At 49.4% G+C, this 25,453-nt stretch overlaps 2 protein-coding genes across 6 annotated transcripts in view; one reads left to right on the forward strand and one right to left on the reverse strand.

Moving 5' to 3' along the window:
• syt11a (synaptotagmin XIa) overlaps nucleotides 1–12,928 on the reverse strand; it is a 27,875-nt gene extending 14,947 nt beyond the window's left edge. For both annotated transcript variants that reach the window (XM_072282336.1, XM_072282325.1), the window contains exons 1-2: nucleotides 12,711–12,928; nucleotides 326–1,131 (exon numbers count right to left, since the gene is read on the reverse strand). In XM_072282336.1, coding sequence (XP_072138437.1) covers nucleotides 326–1,131; nucleotides 12,711–12,924 — 1,020 coding nt within the window. In that variant the 5' untranslated portion in view covers nucleotides 12,925–12,928. The remainder of the gene's footprint in view (nucleotides 1–325; nucleotides 1,132–12,710) is intronic.
• Nucleotides 12,929–18,552: 5,624 nt separating this feature from the next.
• LOC140211999 (GON-4-like protein) overlaps nucleotides 18,553–25,453 on the forward strand; it is a 63,548-nt gene continuing 56,647 nt past the window's right edge. For 3 of the 4 annotated variants that reach the window (XM_072282374.1, XM_072282364.1, XM_072282345.1), the window contains exon 1: nucleotides 18,553–18,597. The gene's annotated coding sequence lies outside the window, so the exon portion shown is untranslated. Of the gene's footprint in view, nucleotides 18,598–23,639; nucleotides 23,659–25,453 lie in introns of those variants that run through there. The other variant, XM_072282354.1, reaches the window with a different exon arrangement.

Below are 25,453 nucleotides of genomic sequence, written 5' to 3' on the forward strand. Positions count from 1 at the left end.
TATGCATTTGTCATTGATGCAAATGATGCATTTTACTGTCGAGCATGTTTCAATGCTTGTCTCTTCCAAAATCTCACTATTTTATGCACCTGCATAACACCTCCATCCCTCAATCTACACTGTGCTGGAAAAAAGTCCCAAACTGCTCAGCCTCTCTCCATAACCCAATCCCTCAAGAATTCTGAAAACCGGATAGGTTTATACACAGCCTCATCCCTTTAAATTGGTGGAAATTTTCTCCGAGCTCTTCCCAGCTTCAAGGCTTCCCTTACAGCAGGGCAGCCCCAGCCCCAGCCCGATACTCCACGTACGATGCCAGCCTCACCTGTATGCTTCTGGGTAAGATCTCCCGCGACAGCTGCACCCTCCCGCTGCCGGGGTCAATCCCGGCCAGTGGCACCGTCACCTCTCCGATCACGTCGTCCCGGGAGAACCGGTCGAAGCTGAGGACCAGGAAGTGGAGGAGCAGTTCTTGAAGCTGGCTGTAGGGGATGCCGTAGAAAGTGAAGGTCTCGTCGAACACTGGGTCCAGGGTCTTCCTCATCACCCGCGTCTTGACGCGGTGCTTCTTCTCCGGCAGTATGGTCATCTTGATGTAGGGGTCAGAGGTCAGTGTGGTCTCGTCCATCACTGGCAGGCCATGGGCCCCCTGGATCATCACCACCAGGGCCTTCTTCGGGAAGTTGTAGTCCACTGTGATGCTCAGGTTGCCCAGGCTGACCTCCGTCTCTGGCGAGGAGGGCGAGGGCGTCTTGCTATCCAAGGAGCTGGCGCTGTCCTTGGGAGAGGCTTCCTCATCCGGGATTTCCTGGTAACCTGATGTCAAGGGCAGCCCCTCGACGAAGGGGGCGGAGCAGTGGGTGGACTCCAGAGGGAAGCCGTCACCCCCCGCCTCCCGTCCCCCTCCTCCGGCACCATCCTTCTCCCGCCGCGGGCGTCCCAGCTTCTTGCGGCTGCTCAGCGTCTCTGGGTAGATGCTGATGCCCTTCAGCATGTGGACGAACTTGTAGGGGGGGTTCTTGGTGTTGCCGGCCAGGCGCCTCTGGCAGCAGGTCCACACGAAGACCGTCAGTGAGACTGACACCACCAGTACTGTGGCCCCGATGAACCCAGCCACGATGGGCGAGACATCTGAAACAGAGAGGACAGAGCCAGGTCAAAGTCAAAGCAAACTGATTAAGGCAAAGCAGTGGAAGTTGCTCAGTCGCCATTTTATTAGGTACGCCTGTATACCTCGTTACTGCAAATATCTAATCAGCAGCTCAATGCACAGAAGCACGCAGACATGGTCAAGAGCTTCAGTTGTTCAGAGCAGACATCAGAATGGGCAAGAAATATAATCTAAGTGACTTTGACCATGGAATGATTGTTGGCGCCAGATGGGGTGGTTTGAGTATCTCAGGAACTGTTGGATTTTCACAGCAACACTCTCTAGAGTTTACAGAGAATGGTGCAAGAAACAGAAATATCTGGGTGAGTGGCTGTTCTGTGGATGAAAACTCCTTACTAATGAGGTCAGAGGTGAGAGGAGAATGGCCAGACTGGTTCAAGCTAGCATGCAGGCAACAGTAACTCAAATAACCACGCCTTATAACAGGGGTGGGCCGGCCGGTGGCGTAGTGGCATCGGCGCCGGACTTCGGAGCGAAGGCTCCCGAGTTCGAATCCAGCCGGCCCCCCCAGGCACACTTTCCATCCGTGCTGGGTTGAGCATCGAGCTAGCGACTCGACCCCGTAAAAAAGAAATTGCCTGCTACAGAAACATCAACAGCAAAAAAAGTTGATGGCCTACGCTCTCTCGTGAGTTTAAAAGGCAATTTCCTTTCCTCTATAACAGGGGTGTGCGGAACAGCATCTCAACATGAACCGTGAAGTGGATGGGCTACAGCAGCAGAAGACACTGAGTGTACATTGATCTTAGTAAGGCGTTCGATAAGGTTCCCCACGGTAGGCTCATTGAAAAGTCAGAAGGCATGGAAACCTGGTTGTGTGGGTTCAGAACTGGTTTGCCCACAGAAGGCACAGGGTGTTTGTGGCAGCTGATGCATTGGTTAGAATGATTTTGGAGTATTCTGGGTAGTTTTGGGCCACTTATCCAGAAAGGGGCGTTGCTGGAATTGGTGATGGTCCAGGAGGTTCATGAGAATATTCCCAGTAATGAAAGGGTTAATGTCTCAGGAATGTTTAGTGGCTCTGAGCTTAGAAGAATGAGGGGAGAATGAGGGGAGCTTAGAAGAATTAAGGCATGGATAAAGACACCATGAAAACCTTACGAATTTTGAAAGGGCCAGTTAGAGTTCTAATAGTGGGGGGAGTGGGGGATCAGAGGGAACAGGCTCAGAATAGATGGATGTCCATTTAGAACAGAGATGAAGTGGAATTTCTTCAGTCAGAGCATAATGAATCTGTGGAATTCACTGCCATGATCGGCTGGGAAGGCCAGGCCACTGGGTATATTTAAAGTGCAAGTTGATAGGTTCTTGATTAGTTTGGATGTCAAAGGTTATGGAGAGAAGGTTGGAAAATGGTGTCGGGAGGGATAAGAAATCAGCCATGATGGAATGGTGGAGCAGACTCAATGGGTTGAATGGCCTCATTCAGTTCCTATATTTTATAAATGGAGCATATTCTACCCAGAGGTCAGTAATTAATAGAGTTCTGCAAGATACCATTCAGGGGCCCCTGATCATTGTGACTGTTATAAATGACCTGGCTGAGGAAGTGGAAGGCTGGGTTATTAAGTTTGCAGATGACACAAAGATTGGTGGAGTTGTGGATAGTGTGGAGGGTTGTTGTAGCTTGCAATGGGACATTGAGAGGATGCAGGGCTGGGCTGAGAAATGGCTGATGGAGAACAGTGAAGTGATTCACTTTGGAAACTCAAACATGAGGCAGAGTATAGGGTGAATGGACTCTTAACAGGGTGGATGAGTGGAGAGCTCCTGGGTCCATGTCATTAGATCCCTCAAAGCTGCTGTGCAAATTGATAGGATGGTGAAGAAAGCCTTCACTAGTCAGGACATTGAGTTCAAGAGCCGTAAGGTAAAGTTGCAGCTCTATAAAACCCTGGTTTGATCACACTTGGAATATTGTGTTCAGTTCTGGTCACCTCATTATAGGAAGCTTTAGAGAGGGTGCAGAGGAGATTCACTAGAATACTGCCCGGTCTAGAGGGCACGCCTTGTGATGATAGGCTGTGTGAGCTCAGGCTTTTCTTTCTGGAGTGAAGAAGAATAAGAGGTGTACGAGATGATAAAGAGTGGACAGCCAGAGACTTTTTCCCCAGGGGTGAAATGAGAGGGCATAATTTTAAGATGGTTGGAGGAAACACTAGGGAGGATGTCAGAGGTACAGTAGACATACGAGTGGTGGGTGTGTGGAAGATGCTGTCTTGGACGATGGTCGAGGCAGATACGTTAGGGACATTTAAGAAATAGATTGATCTTAAAGGTTGGCACTGTTGTATGTTCATGTTACACGCGCAGATACACGTACTCAAAGGAGATGGCAGAACAAGCTCCTGAGATTGAGAGGCATGGATAAAGATACCTAGCATAAGAACAACTTCTTCCCCGTCGTCATCAGATCTCTGACCCTATGAGCACTACCTCACTATTCCTCTTGTGCGTTATTTATTTATTTTTAAAAACTTATTGTAACTGCTGCGGCAAATCGACAAGGTTGGGAAGTGGCACAACGGCTTACAGTTCCAGTGACCTGGGTTCAATTCTCGTCACCTGTAAGGAGTTTGTATGTTCTCCCCGTCACCGTGTGGGTTTCCAAAGACACAGGAGTTGGTGGGTTAATTGGTCATTGTAAATTGTCCTAGGGTTAACTCGAGGACAGTTGCATTGCACGGCTCACTGTATCTCAAGAGATCAATACAAATAAAAATTTCACTTGGTATGTCAGCAAAAATAAACCTGATCTCAAACACATGGAAATCTGCAGATGCTGGAAACCCAAGGCAAAACACACACACTCAAAATGCTGGAGGAACTCAGCAGGTCAGGCAGCATCTCTGGAAATGAAATCCGATCTGATTCCTTTTCCCCAGCATTCAAATGTTTGGCAGTGGAGGCCTTGCATTCAAGTTCAGTTCAAAGGAGATGAGAAGTGGACGTGCTTTTTTTCTCCCCCACACAGAGTGTGGTGGACGTCTGGAACGGGCAGCCAGAAGTGGGTTTGAGAAGCTCTATCGGAATTGGATTACTATTGACTTCATGAGTCCTGATGAAGGGTCTCAGACTGAAATCTTGGCTCGTTAATTCATCTCCATAGATGCTGGCTGACCTGCTGAGTTCCTCCAGCATTTTGTGTGCGTTGCTCTGGATTTCCAGCATCTGCAGAATCTCCTGTGTCTATGATCTGGCGAGTGGCGAGGTTTTGTCCATTGTAGGGTGTTGGGCTTTGGGCGTTTAAATGTCACTCACTGACAATACTTTCTCAGAAATTCAGCATGTCCCCATTGACCAATACCAATTTTTATGGAGTATTGTGTGCAGTTTTGGTCCCCTAATCTGAGGAAAGACATCCTTGCCATGGAGGGAGTACAAAGAAGGTTCACCAGATTGATTCCTGGGATGGCCGGACTTTCATATGATGAAAGACTGGATTGACTAGGCTTATACTCATTGGAATTTAGAAGATTGAGGAGGGATCTTATTGAAACGTATAAAATTCTAAAGGGATTGGACAGGCTAGATGCAGGAAGATTGTTCCCGATGTTGGGGAAGTCCAGAACGAGGGGTCACAGTTTGAGGATAAAGGAGAAGCCTTTTAGGACCGAGATGAGGAAAAACTTCTTCACACAGAGAGTGGTGAATCTGTGGAATTCTCTGCCACAGGAAACAGTTGAGGCCAGTTCATTGGCTATATTTAAGAGGGAGTTAGATATGGCCCTTGTGGCTAAAGGGATCAGGGGGTATGGAGAGAAGGCAGGTACAGGGTTCTGAGTTGGATGATCAGCCATGATCGTACTGAATGGTAGTGCAGGCTCGAAGGGCCGAATGGCCTACTCCTGTACCTATTTTCTATGTTTCTAAAACATCGCCTCCAGATGGCAACGGCAGAGTTTTGTGGATGCAGCTCAGCACATCACAAAACCTGCCTCCCCTCCGCGGACTCCGTCTACACTTCTCACTGCCCCGGTAAAGCAACCAGTGTAATCAAAGCCCCCCCCACCCACCCCTCGTCTCCCCTCCCACCAGGCAGAAGGTACAAAAGCCTGAAAGCACATACCACCAACTCAAGGACAGTGCCCACCCCTCCATTAACCAATTTAACCAATTTCCCCCGGGATTAATAAAGTATGACTATGACAATTATCAGACTCTTGTGCGATAAGATGGACTACTGACATCACAATCTACCTCATTATGCTCGTGGACTTTATTTCTTACTCATGCTTTCTCTGGAGCTGTTAGACTTTATTCTGTTCCAGCTCAGTGCACTGTGTAATGATTTGATCTGTGTGAACAGCATGCAAGACAAGCTTTGCACTGGGCCTTGGTGCATGTGACAACAGCAACACAGAGGGTGCAAGTGCATCGCTCGCTGAGAGTGCCACGGTAAGTGGCTGACCTCCTCAAGGTCAGCCAAGGGGAAGCTTGGCTCCGGTCAGCTTAAGTGACAGTGAGAGTCTGCTGGACACCAGCCCTAAGCCAGGCATCTGGTAGATCTGCCAAACTGTCACTGCCGCTTGTTCACACGTCTCCCACAGTGACAGACTGTCCTCTCCGAAACATGTGCACACACCGCTCCCTGCATCCCTGGGACTGAATGACACAAATTAAAGCTCCCTCTACACCGTCCCATCACACACTCCCGGGGCCAGACACAGAGTGAAGCTCCCTCTACACCGTCCCATCACACACTCCCGGGGTCAGACACAGAGTGAAGCTCCCTCCACACCGTCCCATCACACACTCCCGGGGTCAGACACAGAGTGAAACTCCCTCTACACCGTCCCATCACGCACTCCCGGGGTCAGACACAGAGTGCAGTTCCCTCTGCACTGCCCCATCACACACTCCCGGGGTCAGACACAGAGTGAAACTCCCTCTACACTGCCCCATCACACACTCCCAGGGCCAGACACAGAGTGAAGCTCCCTCTACACTGCCCCATCACACACTCCCAGGGCCAGACACAGAGTGAAGCTCCCTCTACACTGCCCCATCACACACACTCCTGGAGTGAGATACAGAGTGGGACTTCCTGTACCATCAGGGAGGAGGTACAGGAGCCTCGAGACTCACACCCAATGATTCAAGAGCAGCTTCTTCCCCTCTGCCACTTGATTTCTGAATGGACATTGAACCCATGAACACTAGCTTGTTATTCCCTGTACTTTGCCCCGTTTATTTTGGGAGGTGTGACAGAGATTAATAAAATTAAGAGAGGCATAGAAATGGTAGACAGGATAACTTAAACACCAGAAAGCCTGCTTTTAAGGATGGGGGAATTTAAAGTATTTTTTTGTACAGAGACAATAGTAAGTTCACAGAATCAGTCGTCGGGGTAGTAATGGAAGCGGGCAGATTTAAGAGGCACAAGAACGTGAAGAGAATGGAGAGATATGGATAATAGACAGGGGGAGGACATTTGGTGTAAATTGGCACAACATCACGGGCCAAATGGCCTGTCCAGAGCTGCACTGGTCTGCGTAATTTACAGACTGTCACAGGACATGGACAGGATGCGGAGCTGGCAGATAGTGTTCAATCCCAAAAAAAAAAGTGTGAAGTGATTCACTCTGGGGGGTTGAACTTGAAGGTAGAGTGCAGGGTCCGTGTCCATGGATCCCTCAGAGTTGCCAGGAATTTGATAGGACGGTTAAGAAAGCCTATGATCTGTTGGCTTTCATTAGTCGGGCATCCAGTTCAAGAGCTGCGAGATAACGTTGCAGCTCTACAAAATTCTGGTTAGCATACACTTGGATATCGTGTTTCATTCTGGTTGCCTCATTATAGGAAAGATGAGGAAGCCTTAGAGAGGGTGCAGAGGTGATTTACCAGGATGCTTCCTGCAGTAGAGAGCATGTCTCATGAGGAAAGGCTGAGTGAGCTAGGGTCTTACTTGTTGGAAAGAGGATGAGAGGTGATCTGCTAGAGGTGTATAAGATGATAAGAAGCAAAGATCGAGTGGACAGCATCAGCTCTCCACCCTCCCCACCAGAGTGGCAATGGCTAATACAAAGGGGATAATTTTAAGGTGACTGGAGGAGAGTATAGGGGGATGCTTGAGGTGGGATTTTTACTCAGAAAGTGGTTAAATGAAAGGTGATTTTCAGAGGGTGGTGAAGAATCAGGAAATAGGAGGGAGATTGAAAATCTGGCTGAGTGGTGCCTCTTACTCGATGTCAGCAAGACCAAGGAGTGATTATTCACTTCAGGAGGAGGAAACCAGTGGTCATCTGACATTCTCATCAGGAGATCAGAGGTGGAGAGGGTCAACAACGCAGTGTTACTCTTTCAGAGGACCTTTCCTGGGTCCCAGCACGTAAATGTAATTACTAAGAAAGCGCAGCAGCACCTCTACTTCCTGAGAAGTTTGCGAAGATTTGGCATGACACCTAAAACTTTGGCAAACTTTTATAGATGTGTGGTGCAGAGTATATTGACTGTCCGCATCACAGACTGGTAAGAAAACACCAATGTTCTTGTATGAAAAATCTTACAAAAAGGAGTGGATATGAGTAAAGCCCTCCCCACCACTGAGCACAGTTACTCGAGCATTGTCGCAGGAAAGCAGCCTCTGTCATCAGGTATTCCCCCTCACCACCACCCCCACCACCCAGGCTATGCTCTCTTCTCACTGCTACCATCAGGAAGAAGGTACAGGAGCCTCAGGACCCACACCACCAGGTTTAGGAAGGGTTATTACCCCTCAACCATCAGACTCTTAACTCAGAGGGGATAACTGCACCCAACTTCACTTGCCCCATCACTGAACTGTTCCCACAACCTACAGCCCCACTTTCAAGGACGCTTCATCTCATATCCTTGATATTTATTTAGTATTTATTATTCCCTTTTTTCCCCTATTTTTGTATTTGCAGTTTGTTGTCTTTTGCATTATCAGTTGTCTTTTGCATTATTATTCCCTGTTGGTGCAGTCTTTCACTGATTCTATTTATGGTTATTGGATTTATTGAGTAGGCCTGCAAGAAAATGAATCTCAGGGTTGTATATGGTGACATATATGTAGTTTGATAATAAATTTACTTTGAACTTTAGAACTTTGGTGGGTGCGTTGACGGCACTGCTGGGGTGGAATTAGACACAAGTACATTAGAGGTGTTTAGGAGACAATCTTACGTAGGCATCTGGTTGAAATTAAAATGGAGGGTTATGGGGGAGCAGGTTAAAGGGTTAGCACAACATTGTGGGCTGAAGGGCCTGTACTGTTCTACTGCCACAAAACAACAAATTTCATGTAACCAAATAAATCTGACTCAAGAGTCATAGAACACTGTGGCATGGAAACAGGCCCTTCAGCCCATCTAATCCAGGTTGAACCGTTAACCTTCCTCGTCCCATCAACCTCCGTACCTCTCCCATGCATATACCGACCCAAATTTCGCTTAACTGTTGAAATCGAGCCTGGATCCACCACTTGCGCTGGCCGCTCATTCTCCACTCTCACTGCCCTCTGAGTGAATAAGTTGCCCCTCATGTTCCCCTTAAACATTTCACCTTTCACCCTCACCAACCTCAGTGGAAAAAGCCTGCTTGCGTTTAGCCTATCTGTACTGAAATAAAGAAGGCTGCAGAGGGATATGGACGGGCAGGATGGTGAGGGGGAGGGGGGGGGGAGTGAATTGTCGAATTCGGCAAGAGAAAGGAAGCATTTGTCTAAAGGATGAGAAGTTGTTGGACAGTGGGACGTACGTGGTTCTGGGAGAGCTGGTACTGGGCTGGAGTACACTGATTCAGAATGCTAACAACGTGGTATTGTTCATGGTGAAGGGAGCTGAATGCACAAAGAGCTGGGAGGTGACAGTTTTGTTATTCAGGGCACGGTTACCACAACACGTTACAACCCCAGCTGTAAGATTCCCTGCATTGTCTGTACAGAGTTTGTGCGTTCACCCCGTGGCTGTGTGGATTTCCTCCCGGGGGTCCAATTTTCTCCCACAGTCCAAAGACTTGCGGCTTGGTGAATTGTGCACATGCTGTGTTGGCATTAGAAGCATGGCAGTGCTCCAGGCATGGGCCCACTAAGCCTCCCCCCACCTCTCTTCCCCTCCTCTATCCCCGATCCCCCTCCCTCTCCCCTCCAATCTATCTCTCTCCCTCCCCCTCTCCTTATCCCCCCTCTCTTTTCCCTTACTCTATCCCCATTCCCCCTCCCCTTCTCTCCCCCTCCCATCTCTCTCCCTGTCCCCTCTCTTCCTCTCTCCCCTCCCCCTCCTCCTCTCCCTCTCCCCCTCCTTCTCCTCCCCGCCCCCCTCCCTCTCCCCCTCCCCCTCCTCCTCCCATCTCTCTCCCCTCCCCTCCCCCTCCCCCTCCTCCTCCCCCCCTCTCCCTCCTCCTCCTCCCTCTCCCCCTCCTCCTCCTCCCCTCTCCCCCTCCTCTCCCCCTCCCCCTCCCATCTCTCTCCCCTTTCCCCGCCTCCCTCTCCCCTCCTCCTCTTCCCTCCCTCTCCCCCTCCTCCTCTTCCCCCTCCCTCTCCCCCTCCCCTCCTCCTCTTCCCCTCCCTCTCCCCTCCTCCTCTTCCCCTCCCTCTCCCCTCCTCCCCTTCCCCTCCCTCTCCCCTCCTCCCCTTCCCTCCCTCTCCCTCCTCCCCTTCCCCTCCCTCTCCCCTCCTCCTCTCCCCTCCCTCTCCCCTCCTCCTCTTCCCCTCTCCCCTCCCCCTCTCCCCTCCCCCTCCTCCCCCTCCCCCCCTCCTCTCCCCTCCTTCTCCCCCTCCCCCTCTCTCCCCCCTCTCTTCCTCTCCCCTCTCTCCCTCCCCCTCCAATCTTTCTCCCCTCCCCTCTCTTCTCTCTCTCCTCCCCTCTCTTCTCTCTCTCCTCCCCTCTCTTCTCTCTCTCCTCCCCTTCTCCCCCCTCTCTTCCTCTCTCTCCCTCCTCTCTTCACCCCCTCTTTCCCTCCCCCTCTCCCCTCCTCTCTCTCCCCTACCCCCTCTCTCTCTCCTTCTCTCCCTCCCTCCCTGTTGAGTTTCACAGGACACAGGAGCTCCTGGAGAGAGTGCAGAAGAGATTTCTGAGGACGTTGCTACCCTGATGTGTTCGCCACTGTCACTGGGCCAGGCACCCACAGTGAGGAGCGGGCCAGGGCGAAGGAGGATGAGAGTGGCTATACCGAGGTGCCCAAGATGCTAAGAGGCAGAGATCGAGTGGACATCCAGAGATTTTCCCCAGGGCAGAAGTGGTTAGTATGAAGGGGCGTAACTTTCAGGTGTTTGAACCAGCGTACGGGCATACGAGGTGGGGGGGGGGCAGAATGTCTGAGGTAGAGTTCTTTTAACGCAGAGAGTGGTGGGTGTGTGGAACCCGTTGCGCGGGGTGGTGGTACAGACAGATACATTAGGTTCGTTTAAGAGATTCTTAGATAAGCACATGGATGATAAATGGAGCGGGGGGGGGGGTTGAGTTAGATTGATCTTACAGCAGGTTGAAAGGTCAGAACTTTATGGACTACAGGGCCTGTACTGTGATGTTCTATGTCAGAGCAGAAGACAGGCTGGAGATCCTCTGGTGAGTTATTCTCAGAATGCCATCACAATTTACAGGTACAAGTCAGGAGATGATGGGACACCCTGCACACAACATCCACCAACTTATCTCTTCACCAGCCATACAGGGGCGAGATGGAATTCCACAGGTTCTATGGAACTCAAGACCCATGGATGCTCCACACAGATAACACCCCACCACCACCGTCCGTTGTAGGTCAGACTTTCAACCGACCAGTTTTCGGAAGACAGCATCAGAACGTGGCCTGAAGTTCTGGCCCTCTCGGTCTCTACCTGAGCCCAGGTTCAGGAGTGGAAAGGGAACGAGAAGGTGGGGACGGGGGGGGGGGAACAAGCTCAAATGTGGGTGGGGTGGGGACGGATGCAGTGAGAAACTGGGAGGTAAAGGGCTGGAGAAGCGGGCATCCAACAGGACAGGAAGTGGGAGAAAGGGAATGAGGAGTAGCACTAGTGGGAGGTGATGGGCAGGTAATGGGGGGGGGGTGAGGGGTGCCAGAGTGGGGAATTGAAGAGGGAAGGGGAGGGGAAATTTCATGCTGGGCTTGTAGCCTAGGAGACTGTTCAGGGCTGAAGCAGAGAAAACATTATGAGGAGTATTGACAGGGGTGTAGAGGCCAGAGGGGGTTAAAGAGGCTGGGAATAGAGGCTGGAGAGGAGGGAAAGGGTTAAAGAGACTGGGAATAGAGGCTGGAGGGAGAGGGAAGGGGTTAAAGAGACTGGGAATCACAGAGGTGGGCAGGGGTGTAGGGCCAGTGGGGGTTACAGAGATAGGAGCCAGAGGGAGTTAGAGAGATGGAGAGGTGTCTACGGGTGGGGGGGCGGGGGTTCACAGAGACAGGAAGGGGTGTAGGAGCCGGAGGGGAATTACAGAGGAAGGGATGGAGGAACAGGAGAGGGTTGGGTCAGGAGATGAAGGGGGTGTGAAGGGGGAATCACAGAGACAGGGATGGAGGGGGAAATCACAGAGACGGGGAGGGCTATAGAAACCTCCTCCCCCCACCTCCGCAAGAGTACAGCTCTCCCTCAGCACTGAACCGGAGGGTCGGCCTAGATTTCATCTTTAGGACCAGCCTCCGATATGGTCCCTAAATCCACAACGGCTTGACTCGGGAGCCAGACCGCCACGCACTGAGCCGGCCGGCAAAAGCTGGCAGGGGATGGGGAGGGGTGGAGGGAGAGAGGGACGGAGGAGGGCCGAGGACAGGCCTTATAGACAATTACTTATGATGTGACGAATTCTTCAGTACAGCCCAACACATCCAACGCAAATGATCTAACCGGCAAGCGCACTCGTTAAATCTCCGCCCACCCCCCAAAAAGGATCTGATGATAACTTCAAAAAAAAAAGTCCATTTGAATTTACTCTCTCTTAACTCGGGGACTGGGCTGTGTCTTTGCAAAAACTGCATTCCATTCTCAGGATTGTCGCTGCACGGTAACTTTTGTTTTAGACCGGCCTGACTTTAGAATTATCATTGCAGGGGGATTAAAATGCACGCTGGAGTTTGCAAGAGAGTATACTACTTTAATTATACACTTTGTGTGTGTGTGCGTGCGTGTATCGGGGGGGTGAAGACTTACTTGGGTTTGCTAACAATAGCAGCAGCAATTCTTGCTACCTTGAAATAGACATCACGTCATTCTCATAGGCCAGCAACGCAAATACAGGCAAGACAAGGCCACTTGGAGATTGCAAAAAAAATCATTGCACAGGAATATGGGAATATTTTTTCACCCAAGTATGATGCATCCAGAATACTGTGCCACACATTTAGACCAGCGACAGCTGATCATAGCCCAGCCTGCATTAATCCCCCACTGTATTTGCGTTTCGAATAATATTACGAAATATTGAATTTAATTTTACTAGGTCAAACCTTGCAGAACTCGAACGTATTTTTTATAAGGTGGGTCCTTTCCCCTACCCCAACTGCCCTGTAATTACAACATCATTGCGATTAACGATGAAATATCTTGCATACGGCTGATTTTATTGAATGCAACACTTACCAAAGGATGGTCTGATATTGGTGATTTCAGCCATTTGCCCGGTGTTAATATTGCAATTGTTTTTCCTCTTGTTTATCAAGCCTTGCGGTGTTTTTCCATGTAGCAGCTGATGAAGTTTGGTCGGTAACGGGGGAGGTAAGGGGTAGGAAACGGTGCTCCGCCGTTGCAATCCGCTGGGTCTCTGGTGCTCCGCTAGACGCTGCCGGAATCTCATCAGCACCGCAGCCGCGGCGAGCTCCGGCGGAAACAGCCGAGCGCGGCTTCGGCAAACTCCGGCCCGAGCGAAGGCGTGGGCAGGGAGCACCCGGGGGAACCGCCCCGCTCACGGAAAGAGCCGAGCCGGCGTTCGGCTGCCTGTGGCCCGAGTCCCTCCACTCTTCACTCGCCGCCATCCTGTCGGGTGCCACCCGGCTCACGGAAAAAGCCGAGTGCTCCATCCGCCCCAGCCAAGGACCGGTCCCGACTAGCGGAAACAGCCGAGTGACCCGGAGAGAACTACCCGGCTCACGGAAATACCCGAGTTCACTTCGGGGATTTAAAGGGGCAAATTTAGTTTAAAAAAAAATAAGGGTATGAAATATTGCCTAGCTCTAAAACAGAGGTCCCCAACCTTTTTCTAAGGAAGCTGAGATCCTAAGAATCTTCACTGTATGTAGCCGGATGACGGAGATCTTTTACCAGTAGCGAGTGCAGTCTTCTTTGCAGCTTTAGGATGGTGATGCAAAAAGACTAAATAAACTCAACAGAAAGGCTGGATCCGTCTTTGGCTACAACCCGGACTCTTTTGAGTCAGTGGCGGAGAGAAGGTCACGAAACAAACTGTTATCCATTATGGACAGTCAGGCACGCCCTCTCCATGACCAACTGAATAAGCAGCGGAACACCCTTTCAAACACTCATCCAGCTCCGCTGTCTCAAAGATCGTGATAGAAAATGCAATAAGCATCTACAACAGTTCATCTCTGTGCGACAGGAGAGCACACACCATAGTCTCTGTTTTATTATTCGGTACATTATTGCACATTGGAAAATTATTATTGTGTATATTATTCTGTTCGTTATTATTAGTTATTATTAATATTTATTATTGCTGTGTATTTTAAACGTTGCTGCTGTAATGGAATACTTTCCCACTTGGGATCAATAAAGTAATTATTATCATTATTATTATTATCATTTTATGCCATGGACCCCAACCATTAACCGAGGGGTCCATGGACCCCAAGTTATGAACCCCTGCTCCAGAAGACTCTTATAATCTCACGATGCACAGAAATAAAATGTCTCACTTTATGTAGTGTCCCAAGGTGTGACAGTGACCAAGTCTTGGAAAGAAGAAGCTGCCAATCACACTGGGCTGCTTACTTCTTAACAGTTTGATCCTGAACTCATTTTTCCCTTTTTTATATCTCGCCCAATCTCTCTCCTTCTTTCCACCTCTCTCTCTCCCTCCTCCTCTCTGTCTTTCTCCTACTCCTCTCTTTTGTTCTATCTCTCTCTGCTTCTCATCCCTCTTTCTGTCTGACTGTCTATCCCTTCCTTTCTCTCTCTCTCTCTTTTTCTCTGTCTGTTTCTTTCTCTCTCTGACTCTCTCTGTCTCTCTCTCTGTCTCTGTCTCTCTCTCTTTCGTTCTCCTCTCTCTCTGTCTCTCTCCTTCTCCTCTCTCTATCTCTCTTTCTTTCTCACTCTCTGTCTCTCTGTTTGTGAGAGCCATTTTAAGATTAGCTCTATTTGTCACATTGTACATCGCAGCATTCAGTAAATTACGTTGTTTTGTGTTGACAACCACCACATTCAGAGGATGTTTTGGGGGCAGCCCGCTAGTGTCTCCATGCTTCTGGCACCAACAGAGCACGCCCACAACTCGCTGACCCTCACTGTTACGTCTGTGGAAAGAGGGAGGGAACTGGAGCACCCAGAGGAAACACACGTGGTCACATAGAGAACATTGTTACAGACAGTGGCGGGAATTGAACACCGATCTTATAGTTGCCACTGTAAATCATTACGCCAACTGCTACACAACCGCGCTGCCTTTATTAATAATTATTAATAGCAATAATAATATTCAATGAAACATAGAAATCTACAGCACATTACAGGCCCTTCAGCCCACAATGTTGTGCTGACTAAGTAACCTACTCTAGTAACTGCCTAATCTGCAAATTCTAAATTGGACTCATAGTTACACAGCCTGGAAACAGGTCCTTCAGCCAAATTTGTCCACAGTGCCCAACTGGCCCTTTCTAATCCATTTTATTTGTCCCTAAATACAAGCAAATCTGCAGATGCTGGAATTTCAAGCAACACACATAAAAAATGCTGGTGAACGCAGCAGGCCAGGCAGCATCTATAGGAAGAAGTACAGTTGACGTTTTGTCAGGTCTCTTCCTATAGATGCTGCCTGGCCTGCTGCGTTCACCAGCATTTTTTATGTGTGTTGTTTGAAATTCCAGCATCTGCAGATTTCCTCGTGTTTGGCTGGCAGAACATTCCTAGGCTGGGCAGACGACTCCTTATCTTGGCAGAAATCATTATAGTGGATTGTGAAGCTTAATTAACAGAACAGTCCTGACGAAGGGTCTCGGCCCAAAACGTCTCGGCCCCAAACGTCGACTGTACCTCTTCCTAGAGATGCTGCCTGGCCTGCTGCGTTCACCGGCATTTTTTGTGTGTGTTATTTATCCCTCTGTTTTTTTTTTGAATGGTGAGAGAAGTTAAGTTCAAAGGGCATGTGGATGGCAAGTAGTTTTTACAGGGAGGAGGGAGTCAGGGTCAGTAATATGATGAGGGGTTTAAGAGGCTCTTAGGCACGTGACTGAGCAGAGAATGGAGTGATATGGTCATTGTGCAGGCGGAAGGGATTCATTTGATTACTAATTCAACTGTAATTGACACTGCTGAACCTCTCATCACAGCGCTAAGCAGTATTGCATCCGTATTGTACTGTCTCAGTACTTTTATATTTGTGTGCTGTAGCACTTTTTAAATTCATAGTTATTTTGTAAATAACACTATTCTTTGCATTTCTGGTCAGATGCTAAATGCATTTCATTGGCTTTGTATCTGTACTCGGCATAATGACAATAAAATTGAATCTAATCTAATCTAATCTAATTACCTTGACGTGATATCAGGGCCAAGGGGCCTGTTTCTGTGCTGTAATGTTCCATGAACCTGCTTCCTTGCCAGCTTGTCACACGAACCAAGATACAGTGAAAAGCTTTGGCTTTGGATTCTGCCCAGACAGATTGTTCTGTACGTCACGGTAGTAAAAGAGGAAAGAGAATGCAACTGCAGAGAACGTGCAGTGCAGGCAGGCAAAGAGCAAGGCCACGCTGAGGTAGATCATGAGGTCATGGGCCCATCTTATCGTACAAGAGGTCCATTCAAGAGTGTCCTAACAGTCCTTGAACCTGGTGGCAGGTGCTTTCGGGCTTCTGCCCGATGAGAAGGGAGAGAAGAGAGAATGGCTGGGGCGGGAGGAGTCCTTGGTTATGTTGGCTGCTCTCTCGAGGCAGCAGGAAACATGGATGGAGAGAGCAGCAGGGTGGAGGGGCTGGTTTGTGGGATGGACTGGCCTGTGTCTACAATTCTCTGCAGTTTCTTGCAGCGCCTGGCAGAGCCGGTGCCGTACCAAACCGTGATGCATCTGGATAGGATCTGGTGTGCATTTGTACAAATTGGCAAGGGTCAGGGGTCAAATCTCCTGAGCCTCCTGAGGAAGACTGTAAGACAGACGGCAGAATTAGGCCATTCAGCCCTTCGAGAATGCTCCACCATTCTGTCATGGCTGACAAATGCAATATTAGCATTTATTTCAAGGGGAATAGAACATAAAAGCAAGGAGATAATGCTTAGCCTTTCTAAGACACTAGTCAGGCCACACTTAGAGTATTGTCAACAGTTCTGGGCCTATCTCTCGGAAAGGATGTGTTGTCATTGGAGAGAGTCCAGAGGAGGTTCACAAGGATGATTCCGTGATGAAGGGGTTAACATATGAAGAGTGTTTGGCAGTTTTGGCCCCGTACTCACTGGAATTTAGAAGAACGCAGAGGGATCTCATTGAAACCTACCGAATGTTGGAAGGACTAGATAGGGTGGATGTGGAGAGGATGTTTTCTGTGAAGGGGGTATCCAGAACTAGAGGGCACAGCCTCAAAACTGAGGGGTGACCCTTTAGAACAGAGGTAAGGAGGAATGTTTTTAGCCAGAGAGTAGTGAATCTGTGGAATGCTCTGCCACAGACTGTGGTGGAGGCCAGGTCCAAGGGTATAGTTAAAGGCAGAAGTTGATAAGGCAGTCCTGACGAAGGGTCTTGGCCCGAAACGTTGACTGTTCGTTTCCACGTATGCTGCCCGATCTGCTGAGTTCCTCCAGCGTTTTGTGCTTGTTGCTTTGACCCCAGCATCTGCAGAATATTTTGTGTGTAGAAGTTGATTATTTCCTGATCGGTCAGGGCATCAAAAGATATGGTGAGAAGGCATGTGTATGGGATTGAGTGGGATCTGGGGTCAGCTGTGATGGAATGGTGGAGCAGACTTAATGGGTAGAATGACCCAATTCTGCTTTAAGTCTTATGGCTGATTTATTATCTCCCTCAACCCTGTTCTCCTGCGTTCTCCCCATAACCAACACTCACAACACAGTGGAGGAACTCAGCAGGTCGGGCAGCATCCGTGGAAACGATGAGTCGACGTTTCAGGCTGGAACCCTTCATCAGGACTGTAGAGGGAAGGGGCAGAGGCCCTATAAAGAAGGTGGGGGGAGGGTGGGAAGGAGAAGGCTGGTAGGTTCCAGGTGGAAAACCAGTAAGGGGAAAGATAAAGTGGTGGGGGAGGGGAAGCAGGGAGGTGATGGGCAGGAAAGGTGATTTAGGAATAGGGGAAAACACAATGGGTAGTAGAAGGAGGCGGAACAATGAGGGAGGTGGTAGGCAGCTGGAGGAGGGGGCAGAGTGACATAGGGATAGAGGAAGGGAATTGCCGGAAGTTGGAGAATTCTATATTCATACCAAGGGGCTGGAGACTACCTAGACTGTATGTGAGGAGTTGCTCCTCCATCCTGAGTTTAGCCTCATCATGGCAGTAGAGGAGGCCATGTATGGACACTAGACGGTATATGAGGTGTTAATCCACCATCTCCCTTGGCACCCTTACTAATGAAGAACATACCAAACTCAGCTTTAAATATTTTGGCCTCCTGTATCTGGAGCAATTAACTCCACAGGTGCATCACACTTGGGCTGAAGAAATTCCTCCTCAGCTCTCTCCCTTGTATTCTGAAGCTGTGCTTACACTCTCCCACTATTGGAAACATCCTCTCCACGCCATCTAGGCCTTTCAATATTCGATAGGTTTCAATAAGATCCCCCCCTCATTGTTCTAAACTCTAGTGAGTACAGGCCCAGAGCCATCAAATGTCCTCACACTGTGAACTCTTTCATTTGAAGTCGTTGTTGAGCGGTGTTTGGCCGCGGCGGCTGTAAACTGAAAGGCTGCGCTGTAGCTGGTAGGTGCGGGTCGCCCCACAACACGGCTTGTTATTCCACTCCAGGGCATTGACTTAGAGCAGAGACAATACATTGCTTAAAATGCAACTAACTGCAATGAATTTATCCAGCTGGGGAAAACGAACGTTGCATTTGCGATTTGAACGTCTGTGTTTGCTTTCGACGGTCTACGACATGTCCAGGGCCGGGGGTTTACGCTGAAACCAGCCAGCAGCGACGAGGCGGCCGACGGGAAGCGGACCCGGAACGTTTGTTCGGGGCTCGAGTTGCAGCCGGTGGAGTCGGGAGGTTCGTCCGGCGCGGGGGTGGGGGGGTACCGGCGGAAACGGGGCGGCAGGAATCAAGGAAACGGGCGGGAGATGTGGGGCTGCAAAGGTAATGGGATGGGGGGAGTGAGTGAAGAGGGAGGGAGGGAATGTGGGAGGGATGGGGGGAGTGAGTGAACAGGGAGGGGGGAGAGTGAGTGAAGAGGGATGGGGGGAGTGAGTGAAGAGGGAGGGAGGGAATGTGGGAGGGATGGGGGGAGTGAGTGAACAGGGAGGGGGGAGAGTGAGTGAAGAGGGATGGGGGGAGTGAGTGAAGAGGGAGGGAGTGAGTGAAGAGGGAGGGAGTGAGTGAAGAGGGATGGGGGAGTGAGTGAAGAGGGAGGGAGTGAGTGAGTGAAGAGGGAGGGAGGGAGTGTGAGTGAAGAGGGAGGGAGGGAGTGAAGAGGGAGGGGGAGTGAGTGAAGAGGGAGGGGGAGTGAGTGAAGAGGGAGGGAGTGAGTGAAGAGGGAGGGAGTGAGTGAAGAGGGATGGGGGGAGTGAGTGAAGAGGGAGGGAGTGAGTGAAGAGGGAGGGGGGAGTGAGTGAAGAGGGATGGGGAGTGAGTGAAGAGGGAGGGGGGGAGAGTGAGTGAAGAGGGAGGGAGGGAGTGAAGAGGGAGGGGGAGTGAGTGAAGAGGGAGGGAGTGAGTGAAGAGGGATGGGGGGAGTGAGTGAAGAGGGAGGGAGTGAGTGAAGAGGGATGGGGGAGTGAGTGAAGAGGGAGGGAGTGAGTGAGTGAAGAGGGAGGGAGGGAGTGTGAGTGAAGAGGGAGGGAGGGAGTGAAGAGGGAGGGGGAGTGAGTGAAGAGGGAGGGGGAGTGAGTGAAGAGGGAGGGAGTGAGTGAAGAGGGAGGGAGTGAGTGAAGAGGGATGGGGGGAGTGAGTGAAGAGGGAGGGAGTGAGTGAAGAGGGAGGGGGGAGTGAGTGAAGAGGGATGGGGAGTGAGTGAAGAGGGAGGGGGGGAGAGTGAGTGAAGAGGGAGGGAGGGAGTGAAGAGGGAGGGGGAGTGAGTGAAGAGGGAGGGAGTGAGTGAAGAGGGATGGGGGGAGTGAGTGAAGAGGGAGGGAGTGAGTGAAGAGGGATGGGGAGGGAGTGAAGAGGGAGGGAGGGAGGAGGGAATGTGGGAGGGAGCGGAAGAGAGGAGGGAGGGTGTGGGGGAAAAGGACAATGAAGAGGGTGTTTGGGGAGAAAAGGGAAGATAGGGAGGAGGGGGTGTAGGGGTGTGAGGATGTAGAATGGTATGGAGATGGGGGGGTATCCCTAATTTAATAGAAAAGTGGTAGGAATTCCTCTCCCCTCAGCATTCTCCAGACCTCATTCAAGATCCTTCCCACCCCTGAGGTTCCCTCCACTCACCCCCCACCCAGACTGTCACCCCTTCAGCTCTTTCCTTTTATCCCCCCTCCCCTGCATCTCTATCTCTGCTCCAACCCCTACACCCTCCCCTCTGAGATCCTGGGCGGTGTTGCCAGTATGCTCCAGCGCTGTGGGTTGTGTGGCGAGAATGGAAAAGCAAGGGGGTTCTCCCTTCAGACCAGAGAAGGTCACGGGGACATTTAACTAAAGTTTTCAAAATCGTGAGGAGTTTTGGTGGAGTGAATATGGAAAAATGAGTTGTTTCTTCAGTTAGTTGGGTTTGCTCGGGTGCTAAGGAACGCGAATGCAATATTGGTATTCATTTCGAGAGGACTAGAGTGTAATAGGCTGAAATGCTGACACTTTGTAATAAGATAATTGATAAATGTAAAGAGGCATTAAATATCCTTGGGTGTCTTGGGGTACTACACAAAAATCTCTGTTGACCATTTATATTTTTGTTTAATTAGATCTGTACTTGATTATGGCTGTGTAGCTTATGGATCAACTTTAAAATGTTTCGATGTGATACAAGCACAGGTGTTAAATCTGTTGTGGTGCAGTAAAGCTCTGTTTCGGCTTGACTGGTTGAAATGGGACAATTACCCTTACAGCTGCGGAGGATGAAGTTGTTGTTAACATACTGAGTTAACTTGAGGGGACAGAGAAATGATCACCCTCTGTTAAAGGTCTGTTGAAAAACTGTGGGGAACATCACAAGGGGAGTGTTTTTAGTTTGGGTAGCTGGGTTCTCATCACGCTAGGAATATGGGATTGCTGGATTACACAATATGTCTCACTGTAGCTTTCTCGGTAACCCTACCGTGGTGTTTTCCAATGGCTTTAACTGATTTTAGGTTGCATGGTTTAACAAAATCCAAGGATCTTGATTTGCCCAAATTACAGGCAACAATAAAGAAACATCTTACTAGCTATTTGTCAGTGTATACTGCAGAACTGGTTGCCATCATTTTGGTGGGTGGAGGAAATCTGTCCTTACAAAGTTATAATTTGTTCAGATTCTTTATTTCGGATTTGACTAGTCTTAAAACAGGTCGTTCTAGCAGTAGGTCAGATTTACTGCTGGAAGCTCTTCAAACTTTATTTCATATTCGAAGTATTGGTCTTCATGTCTTCTTGTGGGTCCCTGCACATAGAGGTGTTGAGGGGAATGAGCTGGTCGATTGTTTGGCCAAAAAGGCTGTTAAAAGTTCACCTGTGGGTATAGACCTTCCACTGAGCAAATCAGAAGCGAAGGGGGTTGGTGGGGCGAAGAATGAGGGGATTCTGACAAGACCTGTTGGATAATGGGCATAAGGGGAGACACCTTTACAGAATACATCAAACTGTTGGATTGATGGGAGAAGGGGGTAAGACGAGAAGGGAAGGGATTATATTGACTTGACTTAGAATTGGGCATACTGTGCTTAATTATTCCTTATATCTTGTTGGAAAACATCGCTCTGGGGTGTGTAGGTTTTATCATCATTATGAAACCGTTGAACATATTCTTTTACAATGTGAAGCATACAAGGTTGAGAGAAAGCAAATTCAGGCTGCAGTACTAGCTTTGGGGATTGACAGTTTTCGCTTAAAAACTTTACTAAGTTATGGACGCAAGCGAGGAAATCTGCAGATGCTGGAAATTCAAGCAACACACATCAAAGTTGCTGGTGAACACAGCAGGCCAGGCAGCATCTCTAGGAAGAGGTACAGTCGACGTTTCAGGCCGAGACTCTTCGTCAGGACAGACGAAGGGTTATGGAAGTGACTTTAATTCACAACGTTGTCTTTCATTATTTACAATCTATGGGGCTTTTTGGGGTTACTCAGTTTAATTTTGACTAAGAACTAGTAAGGGTTTTATTTCCCAACTCTCTACACCACACTCGAGTCCAGTTGGTGGCGGTAATGCACCTTTAAGTTGGACTGCCAACCGCCATTAAAGGGCAGAAGAAGAGGCTTTGTAAGGTGTTGGTAAAACTGCATTTGGAGTACTGTGAGCAGTTTTGGGCCTCTTAAGAACGTGCTGGCATTGGAGAGGGTCCAGCAGAGTTTCACGAGAATGATCTTGGGAATGAAAAGGTTTATGTATGAATGTTTAATAGCTCTGGGCCTGTACTTGATGGAGTTGAGAAGAATGAGGGTGGAATTTGATTGAACCTATTGAATATTGAAAGGCCTAGATAGAGTGGATGTGGAGAGAATGCTTCCTATAGTGGGAGTCCAAGACCAGAGGGCACAGCCTCAGAATAGAAGGACATCTATTTACAACTGAGAAGCGGAGGAATTTCTTTAGCCAGAGGATGGTGAATCTGTGGAATTCATTGCCCCACAGACAGCTGTGGAGGCCAAGTCATTGTGTATATTTAAAGCAGAGATTTATAAGTTCTTGAGTAGTGAGAGTGTCACAGGCTGTGGGGAGAAGGCAGGAGAATGGGGTGGAGAGGGAAAATGAGTCATAATGGATGGTGGAGCCGAGTCGATTGGCCAAATGGTCAGTGTTGGGAACACTTCTTTTCATGTTATATGACAGTGATATGGATGACGGAATTAATGGCTTTGTGGCCAAGTTTGCAGATAGTTGGAGGGGCAGGTAGTATTGAGGAAACAGGGACTTAGATTAGAATGGGCAAAGGAGTGACAGATGGTATATAGTGCTGGGAAGTCTATGGTAATGCACTTTGGTAGAAGGAATAAAGGCAACGACTATTTTTAAAATGGGGAATTAATTCAAAAATCAGACGTACAAAGGGGTTTGGGAGCCCTCGTGCAAGATTCCCTAAAGCTTAACCTGCAGGTTGTGTCAGTGGTGGGGAAGGCAAATGAGATGTTAGCATTCATTTCAAGGGGACTGGAGTATAAAAGCAGAGATGTAATACTGAGGCTTTATAAGGCATTGGCCAATGTATACTTAGAGTATTGTGAGCAGTTTTTGCTCCCTTACTGAAGAAAGAATGTGCTGGCATTGGAGAAGGTTCAGAGAGCCTTTACGGGAGTTACCCTGGGAATGAAAATCCTGTGTGTGAGGAGCGTTTGCTTGCCCTGGGCCTGTACTCACTGGAGTTTATTGAAAAACCTTGATAGAGTGGGCACAGGGAAGATGTTCCCTGTAGTGGAGGAGCCTAGGACCAAAGAGCACAGCCTCAGAATAGAACAGGTGAGGACACACTTCTTTAGCCAGAGAGTGGTAAATCTGTGGAATCCATTGCCCTAGCTGGGCTGTAGAGACCAAGTCACTTGGTATATTTAAAGAAAAAGTTGCTAGGTTCTTGATTAGTAAGGTTATGGGGAGAAGACAGGAGAGAGGGGTTGAGAGGGAAAGCAAATCAGAGGGAGAAGACTCAATAGGCCTAATTCTGTCCCTATTTATTATAGTCTTAGCAGAAGGCAGTCAAGGCAAGAAGACTTAAAAGGGTGTGCCTTTGACTTTGAATGGCAGTAGTTGGAAACGGACCTGGGTGAATACTGGAAGGCAGGTTACTTACAGATAATTGTGGTGGAAATGGAGGACCAATTGCAGGGTTCCAGCAAAGGGCAAGCACAGGCACAATGGATCAAATGGACTCCTCGTTGATCTTGGTGTGTAAAACAAAGGAGGGGTGACCTTATTTCAAGCCTGTAAGGGGACTTGACGGTTGATGTTGAGGTGTTTCCACTGGTGGGGTTGTCACAACAAGAGGACAGTTGCTAGATTAGAAGCTGGTCATTTCAATCTGAGGCATGGAGAACTTTCTCATCGCAGACCTGAGGGCAACTCTTTCCACCCCGGCAATGGTCAGTATACGGTACAAGAGGTGCTACAGGTGGTAAATAAGCAACAATGAAAAGAACATTGGAGTTGTACATGGACAGAATGGGGATGTGGGGAAATAAAACCAACTGAGTTAGGCACAAGAGGTTCTGCAGATGCTGGTAATCTGAGCAACACACACACACAAAATGCTGGAGGAACTCAGCAGGTCAGAGCATCTATGGGGTAGAATAAATCGTTGACATTTTGGGCCGAGACCTTTTATTAGGACTCGCATCCTAAAACGTTGACTGTTTATTCCCCTCCATCGATGCCGCCGGACCTGCTGAGTTCCTCCAGCATTTTGTGTGTGTTGCTCTGTTAGACATCATAACAGAAGAGACAATGCCTCTACTTTCTTGGAAGGTTGCGCACATTTGGCATGTCATCTAAAACTTAGAGAAACTTCTGTAGATGCACAGTGGAGATTTGGTATGGAGATACCAGCTGTCAAGAATGGGAAACCCTCCAAACAGCAGTGTGTACAGCCCAGTCCGTCACAGGCAAAGCCCTTCCCACCGCTGAGCACATCTACGAGGAGTGCTGCCACAAGGTTGGTTGTTCGTCCATCGTCGACGTCGATAAGGACCTCGACACCATTATGATGGTGTCAAGACTAGCGCGTGATTTGGATTTAAGTGAGGGAGAGTTGCGCAGCGTCAGCCTCACTCTCTTCTCTTCCCAATTCCCATCTGGATCCAGTGGCAAGACAGAGTCTAGACGGCTGGAGATGGGACTAAGCGCAGTGGATGACCAGGATGTCTTCTGTGTCTTGTCCTGCTCTACATGTTCCACGACGCTTGCACAGACCACCTTCTTGACCGTTGGACCTTCCATTGGTCTCGTCTGCTCAATCCACCGGAGTCTGTCCTCACATGCTGGGATAGACAACTCCCTATCTCACCGAGGGTTTGAGACCCGTTGGCTACCCTCACCTGGTTTAGCCGGCTTGTCGAAGCCGTTGCCCGGGGTGTGGCCGCTGTCGCATGCAAGCAGCTACGGGGAGCCACAGGTGAGAGCTGAGTGCCAGGTGGGGACCAAAGGTGGACTAACCGCCCTGAAAAGGACACGACATGTTCCCCCACCAGAGATGCTACCCCTCCCTGACACCCCATACACCCCATACTGCCACAAGAAAGCAGCGTCCATCATCGAGCACCCCACCCCACCTCCCTCCACTCCCTACCATCCAGACCATGCTCTCTCCTCACAGTCTCCATCAGGCCGGAGGTGTGGGAGCCTCAGGTCCCACACCAGCAGGATCATGAACAGTGAACACCCCTCAGTAATCCGGCTCCTGAACCAGTGTGGATAACTTCACTCACCTCAGCTCTGAACTGATTCCACAACCGACAGACTCACTTTCAAGGATTCTACGACCTGCCTCCGTACTATTTATTTATTTTCTACTTGCACAGTTTGTCTTCTTTTGCACTTTGTGTGTCGGTCTGTGCATAGCTTTTAAAGATTGCTCAATGACATTTCCAGTACAGAGGTATAGGAGGGAGGAGAAGATGGCGGCACGATACAGCTCGCAGCGGCCACTCCGGCGGTGATGTCTGTTATTTGTCAAGTAGGGTGCCATGCACAATCCTGATTTGATGGAGACGGAGGAACGTCTGGTGAAACTTATGAAATGCCTGCTTCGCTGCTGCTGCTACTGTGTGATCCAGAATCTCCGGGGGAGAAGGCCCTGAGTCCTCAGCTTTGCTTGCTGCTCGGCGGCCGGGGTGGGGTCGAAAAGCTCGGCAGAGGATGGTGCTCGGAGAGGCTGTGTTG

The sequence above is a fragment of the Mobula birostris genome, chromosome 2, assembly GCF_030028105.1.
Source record: "Mobula birostris isolate sMobBir1 chromosome 2, sMobBir1.hap1, whole genome shotgun sequence".
NCBI classification, from domain to species: domain Eukaryota; kingdom Metazoa; phylum Chordata; class Chondrichthyes; order Myliobatiformes; family Myliobatidae; genus Mobula; species Mobula birostris.